Genomic DNA, 24,081 nt, shown 5'->3' with positions numbered 1-24,081 from the left:
ATGAATCCATCTTCACCATCTAGTCCAATCGACGTCTGTGTTTCCAGACAATCTAAGCTTTTGAAATCCTCGGTGTAACTTCCCATCTAATATTGCTGAATTTTCCCCTCATCTTTCAGATCCTTGTATTCAAAATAGAACCCCTGTTGGCATCAAGGCCTCCACTGATCTTTATCGGACTACACTTACACCATCTTAAGCAGTTTATCCATTATGTTATATTTCAGTTAACCTGAAAGTTCACATTATTTCTAGTATATCTCAGAATCTTGAAGTGGAGAACAGAGCAGATATCAGATTTCAGAGATGCAAGAGACATGGGGAAGTTAAAATGACAGTTAAAACAACGGTTATTTCAGAGATTTCCCAGTCACACTAATTGGTTGGGAGCAAGTCCCTTAATGACAAATATAATACACATTCAAGATAGCTCAATTTGACATGATCCAAACCCAAACCTAGAGGAAATATGAAATTCTACCTGCAGCCCAGATCCGCTGAAAATTAAGTCCACAACTCATTGCCCACCCAATCTTTAGCAAAAATAATAGGACAAATTGTCAGGTTGTTGAGTGCCATCTAGGACCCTAATCATCAGTCATGCAATATATTACAAAAAGCTACTGATGGTTTCCCTGACAATTACTTAAACTGAACTATAGAAAAGGAAATGAGAGAAGTGTCTCTAAAAACTAAAAAGGTGAAAAAGTTTAATGGTTGCAAAGGATGAGCCTTGTAATTAAACTAAAAATACTTAGTGGCAGCACGGAAAGAACTGGAAAGAGAAAACCTTGAGAAGAATTGTAGCATGCTTGTACAATGTATTGTAAGCAATTGGAAGCAAGGTTCGCCGTCTCAGTACGGGACCCCATACCGGTACCGCACTAGTAAAGTGTCAGTATGGTACAGTACGGAATTTTTTTTTCATACCAAGTGTCAGTACGTCACCCGTACCAATACCAGTACCAAACCGGTACAATACCGTATAGTCCACCCGGTACTGTCCGGTTCAGTACGATACGGCATACCATGGTTGGAACACATCATATGAAGGACACCACAACACATCAAGAACAACCTGAAATTTGTCAGGGGTGCTTAGGCAGGATTGGTATCCTCAAAGCTATCAATGTTGTTGAAGTCTGAGATCAGATAGTAGATCCTTCTCTGCTTTCAACAAAGCAGCACTGCAGCGCAATTGTCGATAATCGTGATCGCTGACCTGGTCAGTCCAAATGAATGAAGTTCGTTTAATTTTACTTCTGTTACATTCATAACCATAGTAGGCAACAAATTTACTCATTAGAGTGAGGAGTGAGCAACCTCTGCTGCTGCCGCTGTTGTCATGCTCCACTGCTGCCATCATTGACCTGACTGGGATATCTGAAACAAAGCCCCAATACGCTCCTCCTGCCATGCATTGTCTCTCCAAATCTGGACAATTCTTAACCCACAAGCACTTAAGGTTACGAAGGCACAGTAGCAAACTGTTTGGCAATGAGATCAGGTTAGGGCAGTCGGTAATAGTCAATTCCTCAAGTGCATTAAGGCCTTGCCTCCCCTCGGGCCATGAGCTGAGGTTTGGTAGGTCTTGAATTCTAAGGCGTACTAGTGCTGTGCAGCATCCCAGCCCTGCCGGCAAGGAGAAGACCTTAGGGCATTTGGCAATCATTGCTTGCAGAAGCGATTCTGGGAACTCAGGTAATATTGTCATATTTTGGAAGCCACCTAGTTCTATTACTTTCAAAGTGGTGAGGTGTTTTAGTGAGTCCTGTGGAAGGTTGGCTAACTTCTCACATCCTGTAATGGCAAGCATTTCAAGGGAAGTGAGGTACTGCAATTGCAACCCACCATCTACTTCTGATGATGATGAGCCAATTAGGTTGCGACAATAACAAATTCGCAGACATATGAGGGAGCTCAAACCTTGGAGAACCTCAACTGGCAAGAAATTTAGGCCATCACACCATTCTACTGATAAAGACTGGAGAGAGTTCATTTTCTTCCAGAGCCCCAGTGATGATAATGAAAACATAGGCTCCTGACAACCTCTAATCGTCAATTCTTGAAGGGCTGCCCTGGTCTCAACCTCCTCCTGCTCCACAAGCAGTGTCAGTTTGGGACACTCATGCATTTCTAATCTTTCTAGAGTTTTCATACATCCGAAGAACCCTTTGGCAGGAAGGAGGGCTGAGCAATATTCTATATCAAGATTTCGAGTTGTAGGAAACAGTGGAATGTTCTTTAGTTTAGGACAGCTGCTGATTTTCAAGCTAGCAAGCTGAGGAAATGATGGTCTCTCTCTAATGCCCTCCCATTCTTCCAAATTAGCCATATTATGCAATCTGATTTTGCTCAGTGAAGGGAACAGTGTACTGTTTTGGTCTGTGCCTGCACTGCCATAGAAACTGGTGCCACCCATGTACTTCACGGAATCCATATTCTCCATCTCTAGAATTTCCAGGAAAGGAAGTTGTCCAAGCTGAGGAAGATGCTCACATCTGTTGCAGCCTGTCAGAATGATTTCAACTAGATTATTAAAGAGCATTGGATCTTGCATCAACCAAGCTGGAAACTGGGTGCCTCTGTAATTCCGCAATGTGATCCTTTTTAAGCTGTGGGGAGGTTGAAGGGCTTCAAGCACGTTCTCCACATGTCCTTCCTCCTGTAGATCAGCTGACATCCCCCAGTCTAACTTCAGTACTTGAAGATAGTGTTTGGAACCTAAATTGACATCGCGAGCATCTTCTTCACTATTTACATTCTTAAGGTTACACAACTCTAGCATTCCCTGGAGGTTTAAATTCTTCAGCTCTCCTATGCTGCCACTTCCAGACTCATTGCCAAGTATATACCTTGTGAGTGTCCGTAAATGTTTCAAATGCCCCATCCCTTTGGGCATACACCTTAAACTATAACAACCATCAAGGTACAGATGTCTTAGATTGGTCATGTTTCTCATTCCTCTTGGGAGCTGGAGAAGACCTTCACAGTGGATGAGCTTCAAAGTTTGCAAATAAATGAGGCTACATGTGTTTTCAGGTAAGGTTTCAATATTACTGAAAGAGATATCCAGGTACCGTAATAGTTTGAAACGCTCCATAGATATATGACAATCTGATATGCTAGTGTAACTCAAGTCTAGCACTCGCAAATACATGTTTTTTGACAAGGTGGCCCGGGAATGAGGATTGTCAAGTGCACCATGACTCAATAACAATAGCGTCCGCAAGGTCTTAGCAGAGGATAAGGTGTCTATGTTTGATAGGTCTGCAAAATAATTTATGGACAAATGACGGATTTTGCTATTTCTATTTGAAATGCTTTTAGGATTGTCAAAAATATGACATTCATTTGCCATGATGGATGATGCCAGGTCATGTATGAGGTCATGCATCTTGCATATCGTTTTTGTATCACTATCATACCATCTTTTAATTTCCTTTACTTCTTGGAAGAAACACCTCCATGCCAGCTCAGTAAAAATTTCATGGCCCTTCTCCTCAAATTCCATGTTTCCTTGGGTTGGAATGAGACCATTAGCCATCCATAATTGAATTAGATTATCTTTGTCTATTTCATAATCCTTTGGAAAGATGGCGCAATAAGAAAAGCACTGTTTCAAATGGGAAGGCAAGTGATTATAGCTCAACCTCAAAGAAGGTAGGATCCCATCATCTCGTGATTCCCAAATTTCACTCTGCATCACAGACCTCCATTCCCACTCCTCACTCTTGAGGCGCATTAAGCTACCTAGTGTTTTTGCTGCCAAGGGCAAGCCCCCACACTTCTTGACAATCTCCTTGCCTATTGTTGCCAACTTCTGGGGTTCTTCTGTGCTCTCAAATGCTCGCTTCTTGAACAAAATCCAGCAGTCCTGCTCAGACAAGGGAGCCAATTGATAAGCCTCGACCGTACCCACAATTGATGAAACCATCTTACTGCGGGTAGTCACTATAACTGAACTGCCATCTGCGCCGACGGTTAGCAAATCTTTCAACCCATACCATTTCTCTTCATTCTCATTCCATACATCATCTAACACCAGAAGGAATCTTTTTGCGCTCAAGATTTCTCTAAGCTCCTCCTGCAACGGATCCATATCTGAAACCCTGCATTTTTTCTTAGTAGCCGATTCAATAATTGCCCTAACAATCTTCCGGACATCAAAATCATCCGAAACACAGACCCAAATCCGTTTGTGGAAATGTTGTACCACTCTCTCGTCATTATACACCATCTGTGCGAGCGTCGTCTTTCCAAGGCCTCCAATCCCCCAAATTGGAACAACTGTAGCACTCCGGCTTCCACTTTGACTGATGAGCAGCTCCACAATCTTCATTTTATCTTCTTCCCTTGAAATGACTTCTGACTCGCTGATAAAGGAATGGGTTTGCAGTCTATCAGTCATTCCAAGCCGCATAACAACGTTGCCACCACCACCACCAATACCACCAGCGGTGTTCAAGTGAAACTTGGACCGCTCCGCGGCAATGTCATCTATTCTTTCCACCATCTCTTTGATTTTTGGGGCCACTCTAATGCGAAACCAGAGAAAGTTGATGCATGAGGAGAAGAAGCCCTTCACCTTTTCGATCATTTGCCTGTGATGTTGTGCTACTTCCCGCCGCAGATCCTCGTAGTAGAACTCGTCCAGGATGTCGTCGGCGTCGTAGGCGGCATCCTTGAGCTTGGCTAGCCAGGTTGTCAGCGCCCGGTCTGTAGGCTGCTTCTCCTCGGCGTCTTCGAGCACAGCTTGGATGACGGACAGCGTGCTCTGGAGCCTGGCCAGCTCCTTTTCGACGCCCCAAATATTTCCCATGCGACCCTGGATCACGAGAACGGATTTCTTCAGCACCATCTCGACAAAGGGAGAAAGGAACATGGTGGCGTCCATCCTGACTTGGTAGACGAATAAGAGATGGGAAAGGTGGGAATGGAAGAGCAACATGGGAGTTGGGTGTCTTCTCCCCTGATTTCAGAACACTTTCAGAGAAAGTGGATGGGAAAAGGAAAAGGCGAAGCCCCTTTCTCCCTTAGGAAGCAAGGCATCGGGTTCCTCTTTTCCGAAGCCATGCCTGGCGATGAATCGGGTTTCCATCTTTCGTGCGAATCCACCGTTAGATCACCCTGGACACAGATATCAAAGCAATCCTAATCCGCGTGAAAGCTAATTGGGAACTACTGGGCCCGACATCGTAACCGACTCAAGTTGCCGCATCCCCAAATCCACCTAATGGATGCCTTGCAGCGGACGGATTTTCATTTTAATTCTACTAGATATCATGTCCATTATGCATCCTAATTATGTTAGATTCTATATTAGAATATGAGTGTAACTTATGGGTTTAATTAGAATGTCTCCTAATTACAAAATTATAGCCTTCCATGCCTTCTCCACATCATCAATCCAAGAGATCCTTTTTCACTTTTTCTTTGATATGCTCAAGCTTTGCCTAGAGCCCCAAGTTGCATATTTAAAATCTAATCTCTATTTCTTCCACTTCTTTATCTGTTTGATTCTAATAATGTTTCTTATTTTTTTGATTATACAACCCATTGATCATCAGATTAAAATAAGGAGATAATGTATCTTATTTACATTAATCTAGAAAAAATAATTAAAATTATTTTTCTGATGTCTAGTATCTTACTTTTCAGAAAAATATTTTTTAACAGAAAAGTTACTTCCCAAAACTTTTTATGTTGCTCTTTATCTTATCAAAGGATGTGGTTCTTTGACTAATGATAGCCTGATTGATGTTGTACAATGTAATGTTCTATTGTCGTATAATTCTGGACATTTTGTGAATTATGATCAAAGGATTACCAACTTGATTCTCCATTTAGCATGGTGATCTTAAGACGATTCATTGTAAAAAATAAAAGATATCATCAGATTGACTATTTTTCATTGAACAAGAAGAATACGCTGAAAACTCTGCCTAGAATCTTACTTATTAGAAAAATAATTATTTTACGTCAGATTGAATAAGAATCTGATGTACTATAATCCTATTTTTTGGTAGTGTATCTTATTTACAATGAGAATCAGTTCGTCATCATTAAAATAAGATACATCAGATTATATTTTTTCTGATAATATATCTTATTTTTTTGATGTATATATAATTTTGCTTATTTTTTTGATTAAATGCATGATGGTTTCTAAAAACTTAGGATATATGTTTTTCCTAAAACTTTTCTTTGAAACAACTTATCCCGTATTGCCACCCAGGCCTTTCATGTGTAATTCTTAATTCTCAAAAAAAAATTGTTTTAATTCTGATTATTCCTCTTTAGTAAGGAAATGTTTTTAAGTATTCTATGCCTTCAATACTAAATCATGAAGTTTGTAGCACGAAAGCTATATTTTTGTGATTTAGAAAGAAAAAAAAAACTTCATGCAAGGAAAGTAAAGAAAGATTAATGGGTTTTCTTTCTTGCAAAGAAAGATTCTCCACTAGTATTATGAGACCTCTAAGCATTTAATAGCAGAGAAGGGATACTCTTAAAAGTATTTGGTGTTAGCAGTACGTGCCCTGCTTGCTGGTCTAATGCATCAAATTATTTTAGTTGTGCTTCCTTATGTTGTTGTTTGAATATTTAGGCAAGTTAAATTTGTTTTCTATCCACTTAAAAAACATGTTAATCTTTCTCTCTTATTCTACCAATCCTATCAATAGTATGTTTTATTTATCATAAGTGTGTTCATTAAACCTCAATGATTTCGGACACGCGCTGTGAAGAACAAAGCTAGTCATAAAAAGCAAGAAATAACGCATGCGACAAGTGGTAAAAACTTTACATATGTTCGAGAAGAATGGTTACATTGTTGTGCATTTAAAATTTTCGATTTACTATATGTCTATTACCTATTCCCATGATAACTCAAAAACTTTCCAATTTATACATGATGATAGAGGAAGAAGCATGGTAGAGAACCAACAAGGGATAGTTTTTATTATTACACACCGATGCAAAGATGGATCTTTGATGAACATATATTTGAAAAATGTTATTGTACGCTACAATTTTTTTATGCATTATGTTATTTAACACACATACAATGAAATGGAAAATTCAAATGACATTTCGAATCTGTCTATTTGAATTAATTAATTAGTTGTGAATTTATTGGAATTTTTGTTAATCTTAGGCCTTGCATGATCTTTAGGGCACTGCTCTAGGGCTCATGCGGCCGGTCGCGTACCGGACCCGGGTGCTGGGTTCGGGGCGTGAGAATAATACTCATTGCAGGTTGTTCAATTTGACATGATCCAAACCCAAACCTAGAGGGAATATAAAATTCTACCTGCAGCCCAGATCCACTGAAAATTGAGTCCACAACTCATTGCCTACCCAATCATTAGCAAATAATAGGACAAATTGTCAGGTTACTGAGTGCCATCTAGGACCCTAATCATCAGTCATGCAATAAATTATAGAAAGCTGCTGATGGTTTTCCTAACATTTACTTAAACTGAACTACAGAAAAGGAAACGAGAGAAGTGTCTCTAAAAGTTACAGAGGTGAAGAAGTTTAATGGTTGCAAAGGATGAGCCTTGTAATTAAACTAAAAATACTTAGAGGCGGCACAGAAAGAACAGGAAAGAGAAAACCTTGAGAAGAATTGCAGCATGGTTGTACAAAGTATTGCAAACAGTTGGAACACATCAGATGAAGGGCACCACAACACATCAAGAACAACCTGAAATTTATCATGGGTGCTTAGGCAGGATTGGTATCCTCAAAGCTGTCAATGTCGTTGAAGTCGAGATCAGACGGTAGATCCTTCTCTGCTTTCAACAAAGCAGCACTGCAGCGCAATTGTCGATAATCGTGATCGCTGACCTGGCCAGTCCAAATGAATGAAGTTCGTTTAATTTTACTTCTGTTACATTCATAACCATAGTAGGCAACAAATTTACTCATCAGAGTGAGGAGTGAGCAACCTCTGCTGCTGCTGCTGCTATGTTCTGCTGCTGCCGCTATGTTCTGCTGCTGCCATCATTGACCTGACTGGGATATCTGAAACAAAACCCCAATACGCTCCTCCCCTCATGCATTGTCTCTCCAATTCTGGACAATATTTAATCCACAAGCACTTAAGGTTACGAAGGCACTGTAGCAAACAGTTTGGCAATGAGATCAGCTTAGGGCAGTCGATAATAGTCAAATCCTCAAGTGCATTAAGGCCTTGCCTCCCCTCGGGCCATGAGCTGAGGTTTGGTAGGTCTTGAATTCTAAGGCGTACTAGTGCCATGCAGCATCCCAGCCCTGCCGGCAGGCAGAAGACCTTAGGGCATTTGGCAATCATTGCTTGCAGAAGCGATTCTGGGAACTCAGGTAATATTGTCATATTTTGGAATCCACCTAGTTCTATTACTTTCAAAGTGGTGAGGTGCTTTAGTGAGTCCTGTGGAAGGTTGGCTAACTTCTCACATCCTGTAATGGCAAGCATTTCAAGGGAAGTGAGGTACTGCAATTGCAACCCACCATCTACTTCTGATGATGATGAGCCAATTAGGTTGCGACAATAACAAATTCGCAGACATGAGGGAGCTCAAACCTTGGAGAACCTCAACTGGCAAGAAATTTAGGCCATCACACCATTCTACTGATAAAGACTGGAGAGACTTCATTTTCTTCCAGAGCCCCAGTGATGATAATGAAAACATAGGCTCCTGGCAACCTCTAATCATCAATTCTTGAAGGGATGCCCAGGTCTCAACCTCCTCCTGCTCCACATGCAGTGTCAGTTTGGGACACTCATGCATTTCTAATCTTTCTAGAGTTTTCATACATCCGAAGAACCCTTTGGCAGGAAGGAGGGCTGAGCAATATTCTATCTCAAGATTTCGAGTTGTAGGAAACAGTGGAATGTTCTTTAGTTTAGGACAGCTGCTGATTTTCAAGCTAGCAAGCTGAGGAAATGATGGTCTCTCTCTAATGCCCTCCCATTCTTCCAAATTAGCCATATTATGCAATCTGATTTTGCTCAGTGAAGGGAACAGTGTACTGTTTTGGTCTGTGCCTGCACTGCCATAGAAACTGGTGCCACCCATGTACTTCACGGAATCCATATTCTCCATCTCTAGAATTTCCAGGAAAGGAAGTTGTCCAAGCTGAGGAAGATGCTCACATCTGTTGCAGCCTGTCAGAATGATTTCAACTAGATTATTAAAGAGCATTGGATCTTGCATCAACCAAGCTGGAAACTGGGTGCCTCTGTAATTCCGCAATGTGATCCTTTTTAAGCTGTGGGGAGGTTGAAGGGCTTCAAGCACATTCTCCACATTTCCTTCCTCCTGTAGATCAGCTGACATCCCCCAGTCTAACTTCAGTACTTGAAGATAGTGTTTGGAACCTAAATTGACATCGCGAGCATCTTCTTCACTATTTACATTCTTAAGGTTACACAACTCTAGCATTCCCTGGAGGTTTAAATTCTTCAGCTCTCCTATGCTGCCACTTCCAGACTCATTGCCAAGTATATACCTTGTGGGTGTCCGTAAATGTTTCAAATGCCCCATCCCTTTGGGCATACACCTTAAACTATAACAACCATCAAGGTACAGATGTCTTAGATTGGTCATGTTTCTCATTCCTCTTGGGAGCTGGAGAAGACCTTCACAGTGGATGAGCTTCAAAGTTTGCAAACAAACGAGGCTACATATGTTTCCAGGTAAGGTTTCAATATCACTGAAAGAGATATCCAGGTACCGTAATAGTTTGAAACGCTCCATAGATATATGACAATCTGATATGCTAGTGTAACTCAAGTCTAGCACTCGCAAATACATGTTTTTTGACAAGGTGGCCCGGGAATGAGGATTGACAAGTGCACCATGACTCAATAACAATAGCGTCCGCAAGGTCTTAGCAGAGGATAAGGTGTCTATGTTTGATAGGTCTGCAAAATAATTTATGGACAAATGACGGATTTTGCTATTTCTATTTGAAATGCTTTTAGGATTGTCAAAAATATGACATTCATTTGCCATGATGGATGATGCCAGGTCATGTATGAGGTCATGCATCTTGCACATCGTTTTTGTATCACTATCATACCATCTTTTAATTTCCTTTACTTCCTGGAAGAAACACCTCCATGCCAGCTCAGTAAAAATTTCATGGCCCTTCTCCTCAAATTCCATATTTCCTTGGGATGGAATGAGACCATTAGCCATCCATAATTGAATTAGATTATCTTTGTCTATTTCATAATGCTCTGGAAAGATGGCGCAATAAGAAAAGCACTGTTTCAAATGGGAAGGCAAGTGATTATAGCTCAGCCTCAAAGAAGGTAGGATCCCATCATCTCGTGATTCCCAAATTTCACTCTGCATCACAGACCTCCATTCCCACTCCTCACTCTTGAGGCGCATTAAGCTACCTAGTGTTTTTGCTGCCAAGGGCAAGCCCCCACACTTCTTGACAATCTGCTTGCCTATTGTTGCCAACTTCTGGGGTTCTTCTGTGCTCTCAAATGCTCGCTTCTTGAACAAAATCCAGCAGTCCTGCTCAGACAAGGGAGCCAATTGATAAGCCTCGACCGTACCCACAATTGATGAAACTATCTTACTGCGGGTAGTCACTATAACTGAACTGCCATCTGCGCCGACGGTTAGCAAATCTTTCAACCCGTACCATTTCTCTTCATTCTCATTCCATACATCATCTAACACCAGAAGGAATCTTTTTGCGCTCAAGATTTCTCTAAGCTCCTCCTGCAACGGATCCATATCTGAAACCCTGCATTTTTTCTTAGTAGCCGATTCAATAATTGCCCTAACAATCTTCCGGACATCAAAATCATCCGAAACACAGACCCAAATCCGTTTGTGGAAATGTTGTACCACTCTCTCGTCATTATACACCATCTGTGCGAGCGTCGTCTTTCCAAGGCCTCCAATCCCCCAAATTGGAACAACTGTAGCACTCCGGCTTCCACTTTGACTGATGAGCAGCTCCACAATCTTCATTTTGTCTTCTTCCCTTGAAATGACTTCTGAATCGATGATAAAGGAATGGCTTTGCAGTCTATCAGTCATTCCAAGCCGCATAACAACGTTACCACCACCACCAATACCACCAGCGGTGTTCAAGTGAAACTTGGACCGCTCCGCGGCAATGTCATCTAGTCTTTCCACCATCTCTTTGATCTTTGGGGCCACTCTAATGCGAAACCAGAGAGAGTTGATGCAGGAGGAGAAGAAGCCCTTCACCTTTTCGATCATTTGCCTGTGATGTTGTGCTACTTCCCGCCGCAGATCCTCGTAGTAGAACTCGTCCAGGATGTCTTCGGCGTCGTAGGCGGCATCCTTGAGCTTGGCTAGCCAGGTTGTCAGCGCCCGGTCTGTAGTCTGCTTCTCCTCGGCGTCTTCGAGCACAGCTTGGATGACGGACAGCGTGCTCTGGAGCTTGGCCAGCTCCGTCTCGACGCCCCAAATATTCACCAAGCGACCCTGGATCACGAGAACGGATTTCTCCAGCACCCCCTGCACAAGGGGAGAAAGGAACATGGCGTCCATCCTGACTTGGTAGACGAATAAGAGATGGGAAAGGTGGGAATACAAGAGCAAAATGGGAGTTGGGCGTCTTCTCCTTGATTTCACAACACTTCAGAGAAGTGGATGGGAAAAGGAAAAGGCATCAGGTTCCTCTTTTCCGAAGCTATGCGGCTATGCCCGACAAGATGAATCGGGTTTCGATCTTTCGTGCGAATCCACCGTTAGATCACCCTCGACACAGATATGAAAGCAATCCGAATCCGCGTGAAAGCTAATTGGGAACTTCTGGGCCCGACATCGTAACCGACTCAAGTTGCCGCATCCCCAAATCCACCTAATGGATGACTTGCAGCGGATGGATGATGACTTGCGAAAGCTGATTTTATTGACCGCCCATGTGCCCAGGTGAAAGCTAGCGTGCATTTGCCGAGGTACACCATACGAAGTCGCATATATTTTATGATATTTATCCTCCTGTTATTAAAATGCAGATTGTGTGCATATTAAAATTAATATCCATCAATCTTATATACCCTTCTAGCCAACATAAGTCAAAATTTGTCAAATTAAGTCTATCCTTATTTGGTCTGCCAACTCATTATTCTTTGCTTGTATTCATGGGGACAAATTAAAACACGCTATCGGAATAAACAAAGCTTATAGAGATAGACTTTTCTTCTATGTATAATACAGAAAGGTATGGTGTCCGGCATTTCTTATCCCATCCCTACTAGGATTTTCATTTTAATTCTACTAGATCTCATGTCAATTATGCATCCTAATTATGTTAGAATCTATATTAGAATATGAGTGTAACTTATGGGTTTAATTAGAATGTCTCCTAATTACAAAATTATAGCCTTCCATGCCTTCTCCACATCATCAATCCAAGAGATCCTTTTTCACTTTTTCTTTGATATGCTCAAGCTTTGCCTAGAGCCCCAAGTTGCATATTTAAAATCTAATCTCTATTTCTTCCACTTCTTTATCTGTTTGATTCTAATAATGTTTCTTATTTTTTTGATTATGCATCCCATTGATCATCAGATTAAAATAAGGAGATAATGTATCTTATTTACATTAATCTAGAAAAAATAATTAATTTTTTTTTTCTGATGTCTACAATCTTACTTTTCAGAATAATAATTTTTAACAGACAAGTTACTTCCCAAAACTATCTTATGTTGCTCTTTATCTGATCAAAGGATGTGGTTCTTTGACTAACCAAAGCCTGATTGATGTTGTACAATGTGATGTTCTATTGTCATATAATTCTGGACGTTTTGTGATTTACGATCAAAGGATTAACAACTTGATGGGCACAATAACACTTGCTCCATTTAGCATGGTGATCTTAAGATGATTCATTGTAAAAAATAAAAGATATTGTCAGATTGACTATTTTTCATTGAACAAGAAGAATACGCAGAAAACTCTGCCTAGAATCTTATTTGTTTGAAAAATATTTATTTTACATCAGATTGAATAAGAATCTGATGTACTATAATCCTATTTTTTGGTAGTGTATCTTATTTACAATGAGAATCAGATCAATCATCATTAAAATAAGATACATCAGATTATATTTTTTCTGATGATGTATCTTATTTTTTTAATGTATATATAATTTTGCTTATTTTTTTGATTAAATGCATGATGGTTTCTAAAAACTTCAGATATATGTTTTTCCTGAAACTTTTCTTTGAAACAACTAATCCCGTATTGCCACCCAGGCCTTTCATGTGTAATTCTTAATTCTCAAAAAAAAATTGTTTTAATTCTTATTATTCCTCTTTAGCAAGGAAATGTTTTTAAGTATTCTATGCCTTCAATACTAAATCATGCAGTTTTTGTGATTTAGAAAAAAAAACTTCACGTAAGGAAAGTAAAGAAATATTTATGGGTTTTTTTTCTTGCAAAGAAAGATTCTCCACTAGTATTATAAGACCTCTAAACATCTGATAGCAGAAAAGGGACACTCTTAAAAGTATTTGGTGTTAGCAGTACGTGCCCTGCTTGCTGGTCTAATGCATCAAATTATTTTAGTTGTGCTTCCTTATGTTGTTGTTTGAATATTTAGGCTAGTTAAATTTGTTTTCTATCCACTTAAAAAACATGTTAATTTTTCTCTCTTATTCTACCAATCCTATCAATAGTATGTTTTATATATTACAAGTGTGTTCATTAAACCTCAATGATTTCGGACACGCACTGTGCAGAACAAAGCTAGTCGTGAAAAGCAAGAAATAACGCATGCGATAAGTAGTAAAAACTTTACATATGTTCGAGAAGAATGGTTACATTGTTGTGCATTTAAATTTTTCGATTTACTATATGTCTATTACCTATTCCCATGATAACTCAAAAACTTTCCAATTTATACATGATGATAGAGGAAGAAGCATGGTAGAGAACCAACAAGGGATAGTTTTTATTATTACACACCGATGCAAAGATGGATCTTTGATGAACATATATTTGAAAAATGTTATTGTACGCTACAATTTTTTTATGCATTATGTTATTTAACACACATAAATGAAATGGAAAATTCAAATGACTAACTATGTATTAATATCTTTATCTTATTTAGGAACACAGCAACCAATGAAGGATTGCCAAGAGAGCTCAAAAATTGGTAGTGTATTAGATGATACTTGAGTCCTAGGAGCAGACAAAAGTAGCCATGTTCATATACTCGGGCTTTGTCCGACCCATTTTCAAGAGGGAATCTTGTAGCCGAGTAGAATGCAAAAGGAAAGCTTCAGAGATTGAAACGGAACTTGCTAACTCGAGAGAGAAAATTAAGTTCTTGTATTTTCTTATTGCTAAACTAACAACAAGGCTAGAAGTTGTGAAGAAGAGGAATCATGACCAGGATGCATCTAGTGGGAGAAGAGAACGTGAACCAGATAATCCAACACAAGCAAGTGCTTCCCTAGTCCAATTATATTGCTCTTTAGATTTTTTAAACCTCAATTTTTGATTGAATTTTTTGGTTTTTGTAAGGTTGGTGATGCTGCTAGCACCCATAAAGAGTTGCCTGAACAATAGACACAATCCTCGTCATCCGGCCATTTGCATCCACTCAATCAGATAACTAGTTCTTCAAAAATTTAGTTTCACTTGTTAAAATAATCAATTCTTGCATAATATATTTTTGGCTTTAGTTCTAATTTTTTAATTAGAATTATAAGTTACAAAATATAAGAGCTTACAGGGCAGTCAAAAGAAGCAGAGAAAAGGATCTCTTATTGAGCAAAACAAAACAATCCCCCAGGTACAGGCTTTTTCTTATCTTTGAAAATGTCATATCACTTATGAGTTTAATATATCAACAAAAGGGTTTCAAATTGTAGGATGGATGTGAAGTTTATTTACTGGGTCTCAACAGGAAACCTAATTCTTGCGATGCCGGGGGAATTCTTTTTAGTAGGAGTCCTACAATAGTTATTGGTGAGGTAGCACTGAGACTTGAATTCTGGGAAGTATTGATTATGGTTACAATGAAGCGTGATGAACCGCTAATAAGAGAATATGGCCATTACAAAAACTATTGGTGATGCAACTAGTTCAAGAGTCGCTTCACCATCAAATTATATGCTTGCTATTTCTACATTTTGACTCTTTGATAATAATGAATATGAAAGTGTAGTCTAACTTATAATTATCTCTCTTATTTTTTGCAGGTTGTTCATAAATAGAAGGATGATGAGATCGATGCAGGGGGATAATGTTGATAACCCTTTTTTGGCCAACCTTACTTTGAACTTAATTGTAGGAATACAACGAACGACATGATTGTTTTATTTGGGATTTTTTTTATAGGTTCAAACTATAATGCAGATATGAAACTTAATTGTAGGAATACAATGAACGACATAATTGTTTTATTTGTACTCTATATTTCATTAGCTTCTTCTTGAATGGTTTGGATGCCACAATGTAAGCAATCAAAAAATTCCATTTACTTTTTGTAAATGAATTGTATCAAAATATTTATTTCAATGAAGTATTTTGATTGTGCAATGATGTTCCTAGTATCATGATATTTGCTAGTATGATATTTTCTCAAAGGTAGTAAAAGTATATAAATTATATTTCTAATAGGATGACTTTTTCTGGTTCCCTCTGGACCAAAGGTCAACCCTTCTGCGGTGGTAGGCTGTAATGGCTAGTTTTTCAGCAAGAACGAAGAGCATTAAATGGCCTCTAACCTTTCTTCAGAGGTCTTCAATGGCTAGTAATCTCTCTCTCGCAGCTTCTTCTCATAAATAAGCCTCCAAATTATGAAAAACAATAAGGAGAAATCAAGAAGAAATAAGAAAAATTAAGTGAGAAAGCATTCAGATCATTCATTGAGTGAGAAACATTAGATCCAACTTGACCAATCCTTTCAAAAGAATTTATTGAGCCTTTCCTACTGATGTGGACATCAAGAGGCTTTTCCCATCACTTCAAAAGAGGTCTTAATTGATTTATTTCTGCTCACTAAGGAGCTTTAAATGTATTCATTGTATATTGATTGTTGTTACATTGTATTTCATTGTACTTGTGGGGCAAGTTTCGATTGAGCTGAAATTTAGCGAGCTTGTTCCGTACATTAATGAAGTGTGTGGAAGGCTGGCTCGTGCTCGGAAAATGAGTGACTAACTTAGAGAGCAAGGATTGTTTGGTTGGTAGTATCTGATATTGTAATCATTTAAGTACGATTAATGGATTGAAATTCCCAAGTAGATAGATTGGGGAGTGGACATATGTATTGAGTTTGGCACTGAATCACCATAAACTTCTATATTTATGGTGTTTTGATTGTGTGCCTTATTCATTTTGCTTATCACTTTACATATTGCTCGTTTCTCTTATTGCGCATCACATACATATTAGTAATATCATTCCGCTACACTTGTAGTCTAAAATTTTGAAAAACTCAATTCACCCCCCCTCCCTCTTAGGCTGCATAGCTGAGCAACAACTATAATATGCATGAGTAGATCCACACGATCGAAGCAATCATAGAGATACTACCAGGTACAAGAACTGTATTATGGGTCAAAAAAAAAAGAACCAATCCAGGTCATGTTAGGATAAGCTAAGATTGATAAAATATGATTATCAGTCAGATAGTTGATACAAGATGACCGTACTAATAAATATGCATAGTGAAAGATAACTAGTGTCAGTTACAAGAACTACCAAATGTAGAGGCTAGACATGGCTAGCAACTATCAGAATGTATAATTATTATATTTTAATATAAATAATAAATTTGTACTTTATATTAGAATCTTTAGATAATCAAATCAATGCATTTTATCTTAATTAAGTTTAGCATAGTTCATACCTTAGGCATTGTAACTTAACTTAAATCTATACTGCTATAGCCAAGTGCTACACCCTACTCCTATTTACATTCATCTCCTTCGAATGGTGGTGTGATGGTGGCAAAAGTTTTTGAAGATTAAGGCACTTGGATTCATGTCGTTCTCTATCCTTCCTTCAATCGCCATTACCTTTCCAGCTGATCCAGCGTCAGCAGCATGCTCGCATACATCTATCCTCACCATTTGGCTTGTCACCATCTCTTCTGGCACATTCAAACAGGACTCTACCAATTTGTCCCACGGCACATCCGAATGAGAAGGAAATGAAATAGAATTAAATTAATGAAAAATTCAAAATGAAGCAAAAAGAGAAACAAAAATAATAACAAAATAAATATGAAAATGTAAAATTATAATATTATATTGATTGTTACATAAAAAAATGTTCATCATATAGCTATGTAATACAATAGAAGGTCCCCCAAAAGAATTATAGTGATTGTTAACAAAAATTAGTTAGTTCCTTAGTTAATGATTAATATAAAACTGATATATTTCAGTATATAGCTAAACAAATATTAGAATTTAATTTAATATTCCTTTTCCATGCATTTCTTTGTTCTGCTTCCAAAAAAGTGATTAAAATCATGATTCTAATTCTCCGTCTTCCATTCATGTTCTATTCTGATTCCGATTCCATTTCTTGTGGACCAAACACAGTAGTGGCTTTGGGATTTAAAGATAGATTCCATAATTGATGCAATGCCTAAGAGACTCGAGCTACGGATGCAAGAACCATTTGAATTACTTTGTGCTACCACATCTTATTAAAAATCATCATATTAAATTAAAAAATATTAATACAAGCATTTTCATTTTTTAAAAGCCGTTTTGTTGATTTTTTTTGGTTCCGCTAGAATGGCATTGACTAACTATAACTGGGATTTACTGGATCAGTATTACTTAAAAGGCTCATTTAAATTTGGAAACGAGCAAACAACACTAACTGGCATGCAAAGGCTATCACAACCACTTGACAATATATGTCCTGGATTACTTTATTCCTGAAAGATGGGAAGATGAAGAGCAAACAGAAGAACATTTTAAAATGTTTGCATTAAAATGGTTCAGCATTTTCCACAAAGTTGCCATTGCAAAATATACCTGGGCTGGTTTTCTCATAAATGATGACCATGTGTAATTGTGCTTCCCCAGATAGCATGGCATAAGCTGTAGAAATAACTGAAACCAAATGACAAGTAACATAGGAGGCGTATCCTTATAAAAGAATTAAACTTCTAAAAACTCAAAATAACTTGGTTCTAATTGACAGCGAATCAAGAGAAGTGAAGGCAACTACACACTATAGGAAAACTAACCTATCCCGGCGCTTTTTTGGACCCTTAGCGACGCTTATAAGTGTCGGCTAAAGTACCGCCGACGCAACGCTAAGCGTCGCCAAAGTGTCGGCGATACCAGAGTGGCAAAAACTTTTGCCGATGCAGGACGAAAGCGTCGGCAAAAACCAGGATTTGCCGACGCTTATATAGCGTCGGCGATAACCCGACGGACAATTCCTCACGGTTTTCCTCCTGGTTTTCCCCGACGCTTTAGAGCGTCGAAAATTGCCGACGCTTTAAAGCGTCGGCACATCCGCATTTGCCGACATTAATGTAAGCATTTGAAGCGTCGGCATAAGCGTGCCGGTGCTGTGTCACGACGTCTTTTACCGACACTTAAAAGCGTCGGGACTTATTTTTTTAAAAAAAAATAAAAATACCAATTCATATTATAAAACACACATTACAAAACATGAATTATAACAATATAAACCTGTATTATATTGATACATTGAGATAAACACTTAGATCATTCGAAATATGAATATTGTCATATTTGATTAAAAATTTGCTTAATAAGTTTCAAATTACAATGTTCTCTGAAAAATAAGAAACATATACATATCAAACTCATAAAAAATAGTCTAGAATGCATTAGAGACAGGATTCAGCTCCATCATCATCATCTCTACAAGCATTTGAAGTATTAGGAATCTATAAATAAAAAAAAAACCTTAGAAGTTAGGAATAATGTGATACATTAACTTATATATCATAATTGATAATATGTAAAGTATTCAAATATATATAGTTATTTACCTGAGAAGGGAGAAATCGTTGTAACATGGATGAAATATTCGTAAGCTGAGACTGCAAATTTGCTTGGTTTTGCTTTAGCTCTTCGATAGTTGTTTGAAGATGACGAACTTCTATAGTGTTACTATCTTCTTGGCATTTCTTGTATATGTGCCCACTGAAGACAACTGAGTGGGGGTAACTCCAACGCCATAACCCCTCACTCGACTATAACGCTCTGGGCCTATCAATTCAGCGAGCACTTGAGCTTCAATATGATTGGTCGCGTCGGATGATGATGACCCCGCGACGCTCTGAAATAAGATTTGTTTCCCTATCCTATATCTCTCCAAAAAAAATTTAAATTAATGCATGCCAATAATAGAACCAAAAAAAATACAGCACAAGTCAAAAATGAATACATACAATTATATCTCTTGACTCCTCCCGAACAAAGTTGCCATCTCGGTGGGTGCGAGTCATCTTATAAAACTCCACCCTACCAGGCTCCCTCCCATTATCATCCATCTACAACAAAAAATATATTTCAAGAGTATACATGCTATATGATAGAATAATTTAAGATAAATTTAAAGAGTTTCAAAAAAACTTACGAATTCAGCTCTACGCCTCGCATAACTCATGGAGCCTGAAGTATGAGGAACAGTCTGCGATGCTCGAGCAGTTCTACCAATATTGGAATATGTCTTCCCCGAAAAATAATAAACAATGTAATTTATACAATGTATAAATTTCTAATCTATAACACTACCAGAAAACACGCGTATAGTGACAGAGATTCCCGTCACTATATCGTGTTTCCGGTTACTAATACGGAATTTGTGACCGGAGCTTGCGTCACTGAATTGGTTACAAAAACACGCGTCACTAAATTCTCAGTGACGGCGGCGATTCCCGTCACTAACCTCTGTGACAGAACCGCCGTCACTAAGCCGTTACAAATTCAAGAATTAAATATTTAAGAAATTACGTATTTTCCGTCACTATCCAATTGCGGCGTTAGTGACGAAGGTAACTTGGTCACTGATTTTGTCGCAGAATATGGTCACAAGTTTGGTCACTGATCTGTCACAACCTTCAGTGACAGATTTAGTCGTCACAAACATGGTCACACATTTTGTCACTATATTTGTCATTAATCCCGTCACTGACCCTCAAGACAAGATTACCGTCACTAATTTATTACAAACGCTCTGAGCAAAATCAATTTTTATTAACCAAAATTCTGTCACTAAGTTTATGACTGCTCGTCACAATACTTGGTAAACAATTTAGTAACAAAAATTTGGTCACTAATCACAATGTAATAACCTGGTATATTTGGTACATTGATTGGCTCATAATAATAATAACAATAATAATAATATCATTAATAACAAAGGCATTCAACATTACGCAAAAGTCATTTAAAATATCATTCAAAATAGGCATCAACATGTCTTAAATCCATCAAAATTAAAGTCTAAAAATATATCATAAAGATCAACAGAGATTTCATTCTTCCTAGAAATGCAAAGACCTATCATCTAAGGCAAAAGCAATCATAATTAATGAAGCATGATCAGCAGAACCAGAATCACCATTACTCCCCCGATCTGCATGCCTTGGTCCAAAGCCAATCTCTTCTCTCATCTTTTGAAGAACCTCCTCTTGCCATTTCTTCATGATTTTGCACTGCACCATTCATTTCTTCATCATTTATTTCTCCATTTGTATCTACCTCTTCATTCATGTCCCCATCAGGAATGTAATCATCATCATCATGACATTCCTCGACATGCTCAGGCAACCTAGGAGGTTGAGGAGGAACTTGAGTAGCAGCCAGTATTAAAGATGCCTTTCCATTACCTCTTGGTTTTCCTTTTTTCTTGGCCATATGTTGCCCAGAGATGGTCACCCAAGAGGGGGGGTGAATTGGGTGTTTTAAAACTTCTGTCTAATTAAAAAATAAAACACACAAATGTATAAGCTAAAGCTAAAATAAAGCTATGAAGATAAACATCGCAAACACAAGCTTTTATAGTGGTTCGGAGCCTCCACTGCTCCTACATCCACTCCCCAAAGCACCTTTGGGAATTTTCACTATAATCCACGATTACAGTACGGTAGTTTTGCGAGTTCACTACCCAACTCGTTGTTTTACACCGGGCTAACAACAAACCCTATAACCCCCAATTTCACTTAGGCTTGGGACGCCTTTCCCTTGTTCCAAGTCCCTTGACTGGAACAAGCACCACAATGAAAGGTTTTACAAAGGATTGAAAAGCTCTAAATAAGCAAATATGACAATGATAAACAATAGAACCCGGAAGAATCCTTTTGCCGTTGGAAGCATGGGAAATGATGATTCTTCCGATGTGAATCGCGTAGGCTTGAGTATGAGCTTTGAATCCCGAGCAGAAGAGAGTGGTTGAGCTTGAAATCACTTGGGAAGATTGAAAGCACTTGATTTCTTCACTTGAATGCACTCACTCCCTTGAACTTCTCTCTCTTGCTTCTCTCTTAAATGATCTAGCTTTTGGTTGGTGAAGAGTTGTTGAGAAGCACTTAAGAGGTCCCTTTTATAGCCCAAAAAGCAAATATAGCCGTTAGAGATAAAGTAAAAGAGATTTGAAATTCAAACCAAACCTGCAAAAGTTGTCAGTCGCGTCCCAGGCGCTCCGGAGACGTCTCCGCTTCAACGCGAGACGTCTCGGCTGTATAAATTTACTTTTCACTTTGTTTGGGGTCGACTCGGCACTTTACGGGGACGACTCTGGAATTATATTGTTTGAATCCTTGTTTTTCTGTTTTCCTGAGAGGGTCGTCTCTGTACTTTACGGGCTCGGCTTGTTTGCACTTTTTGCATGGGGACGACTCCGCTGCCTTGGGGACGACTCCGCTGTTATAACTCCGAAAAACATGTCTTCTGGAATTCTCTGAGAGAGTCGACTCCGCTCTTTCAGGGGACGTCTCCGCTGCCTTATCACCGAAAATGACATCCTCTGGAAAACCCTGAGAGAGCCGACTCCGCTATCTCGGGGACGACTCGGGAAGTCTGCTTTTTACTTGCGGGGCGACTCCGCGTACGGTGGGGACGTCTCGCGCATATCTCTTGAAAACTGCCTTTCTGCCGCCACTGAGAGAGTCGACTCCGCTACTGAGAGAGTCGACTCCGCTATCGCGGAGACGACTCGGCAGGTGCCGGGGACGTCTCCAGACGTGCCAGTTCTTCCTGTTTGTCCCAGAGACGTCTCTGAGACAACCCGGAGACGTCTCGGCTGTCCCTGAACTTTTTCTTTCATCTCAAAAATTCTTCAATAAGTCCTTAAAAAATCATGGGAACTTGCCTAGACATTTCTTAACAATATTCTTAATAAAATACATGAAATCCTCAATTAAATTGTTAAGATAAATGGAATTATACTCTAGTGTTTTGTATTCATCAAAATCCATTAGGGGGTCAACAATCTCCCCCTTTTTGATGATGACAAAACACTGAGTATATGCAAAATTCGAATTTTAAACATATACACAGTATTTGATCAGATGTACAAGCATAATGTTTTGATTAGAGCTAGATACAGTGTGCATAATTCAAAATAGTCAATTTTCAATTCTATCATTATGCATAAGATTGATCTTTATAGCTCTTAAGCAATTTTAGCATATCAACTGAATTTGAATTAAGTTAAAATTTGAAAGCTAAGTTCTTTTTGACTCCCCCTTTCTTTCCCAGAAGGGCAATTATCTAAAAGCCAATATTTTTCAATTTTATCTTTTCTAATTCAACTTTGGAGTATGAATTTCGTATTTTGCATTCCAATGTATCCAATATCCATATTGGTTCTACTCTTGGTTCTACTCCCCCTTCTATATATCTACTCCCCCTTTTTGTCATCAACAATGAAGGGGACAAATTATCCTTCCATGAACTACTCAAGGAGATTCAAGTTGTGCTCTCCCTGTCCAAGTTATTTCTATTAAAGAATTTTAGTCATTCATATCACTCCCCCTTTGTTTTGGAATTCATTTTAGACTCCTCTTTTTGTTTAACATAGTTATCACAAGATGTGCTCCCCCTGTGTCATATGCATGGATAAGTTGTGTTGAATTTGAATACTTAAGGTATGTTATGAGATTTTTATGGCACATCATAAGAAACACATACACAGTCACAGAATCACATACACAGTAGCACATACACAAGGTTTCAAAAGAAATTGTATTCATGTATCATTGTAAACCTTTGAAGTCAGTACATAGTTAAAAGAAGAAATCATTACAAGTATTGATTTCTACTACAAAAAGTGTTTCAAAATAGCCTAGGGTATACAAAAAGAAGATCCCTAGATGTCTACACAAAGTCCCTTATCGGCGACGTTGCTCATAAGCCCTACAAGCTGCATCTATAAATGCATTGATTGAATCCATTAGGGTCTTGAACTGATCTCCCTGTGACTTATGGAAGGCTGCCACGAGTGCTTCAAATTCTATGGTTGCCATTTCAATTCTTCCTCTAAGTTGGGCAACCAAGGTGCCCACATTTCCTTCTGGGCTTGTCAACTCTTTAAGACTCTTTGAAATGGTCTTCAGGCTGTCCTTTAGCTCAATTGATCTGAATGTTTGGGTGGCACCCACACCAACTATTTCTTGCGTTGTAGCTTCAATTTGAGCTCTAATTTCCTTCAGCTCTTGTAGAAGCCCTTCATGTGAAGCTCTGATGGGGGCCAACTCAGTAGAGATCATGGATCTCATTTCCTCCCTCATCTGCTGGCAAATGACAGATGCTAAGGTACGCATCTGGTCTTCTGATAGGAAGGAGGGCCCACTGACTGGAGGAGGTGGTGGCATGGATGTGGAAGGTCCAGCTGAGCTGGAGGGTATATCAGAAAAATCCATGTGGCTGGGTGGAGGAGAGTGGTGGTCAGACTCCTGATGTGGGATCTCAGGCTCTAGGGTTTGAGCTTTTCTTTTTGGTACCTTGACCCAAGACCCATCTACCTTTTGAAACTCCATTCTTCGCATTGTGCCCTCATTATAGTAGTCGGTGTTTCTCAAGGGTTTTGCAGGTTCATTTTCGGGAATGTGAACCTTAAAGTGTTT

General features: G+C 38.8%; 1 protein-coding gene across 1 annotated transcript; it reads right to left on the bottom strand.

Moving 5' to 3' along the window:
* Nucleotides 1–1,126: 1,126 nt before the first annotated feature.
* Nucleotides 1,127–22,422, bottom strand: LOC113461540 (the record flags this gene model as incomplete). The annotated part of the gene is made up of 7 exons (XM_039117428.1): nucleotides 1,127–4,978; nucleotides 8,469–11,625; nucleotides 17,898–17,904; nucleotides 18,005–18,070; nucleotides 18,843–18,894; nucleotides 20,600–20,863; nucleotides 22,375–22,422. Coding segments are annotated over 7 exons (7,446 nt in total), but the record flags the coding sequence as incomplete, so codon positions are not given.
* Between the last annotated feature and the right edge of the window lie 1,659 nt (nucleotides 22,423–24,081).

This window comes from Phoenix dactylifera, unplaced genomic scaffold (assembly GCF_009389715.1).
Source record: "Phoenix dactylifera cultivar Barhee BC4 unplaced genomic scaffold, palm_55x_up_171113_PBpolish2nd_filt_p 000222F, whole genome shotgun sequence".
NCBI lineage: Eukaryota > Viridiplantae > Streptophyta > Magnoliopsida > Arecales > Arecaceae > Phoenix > Phoenix dactylifera.
Note: the sequence above shows the minus strand (reverse complement) of the source record. Positions and strands in the feature narration are given on the sequence as shown.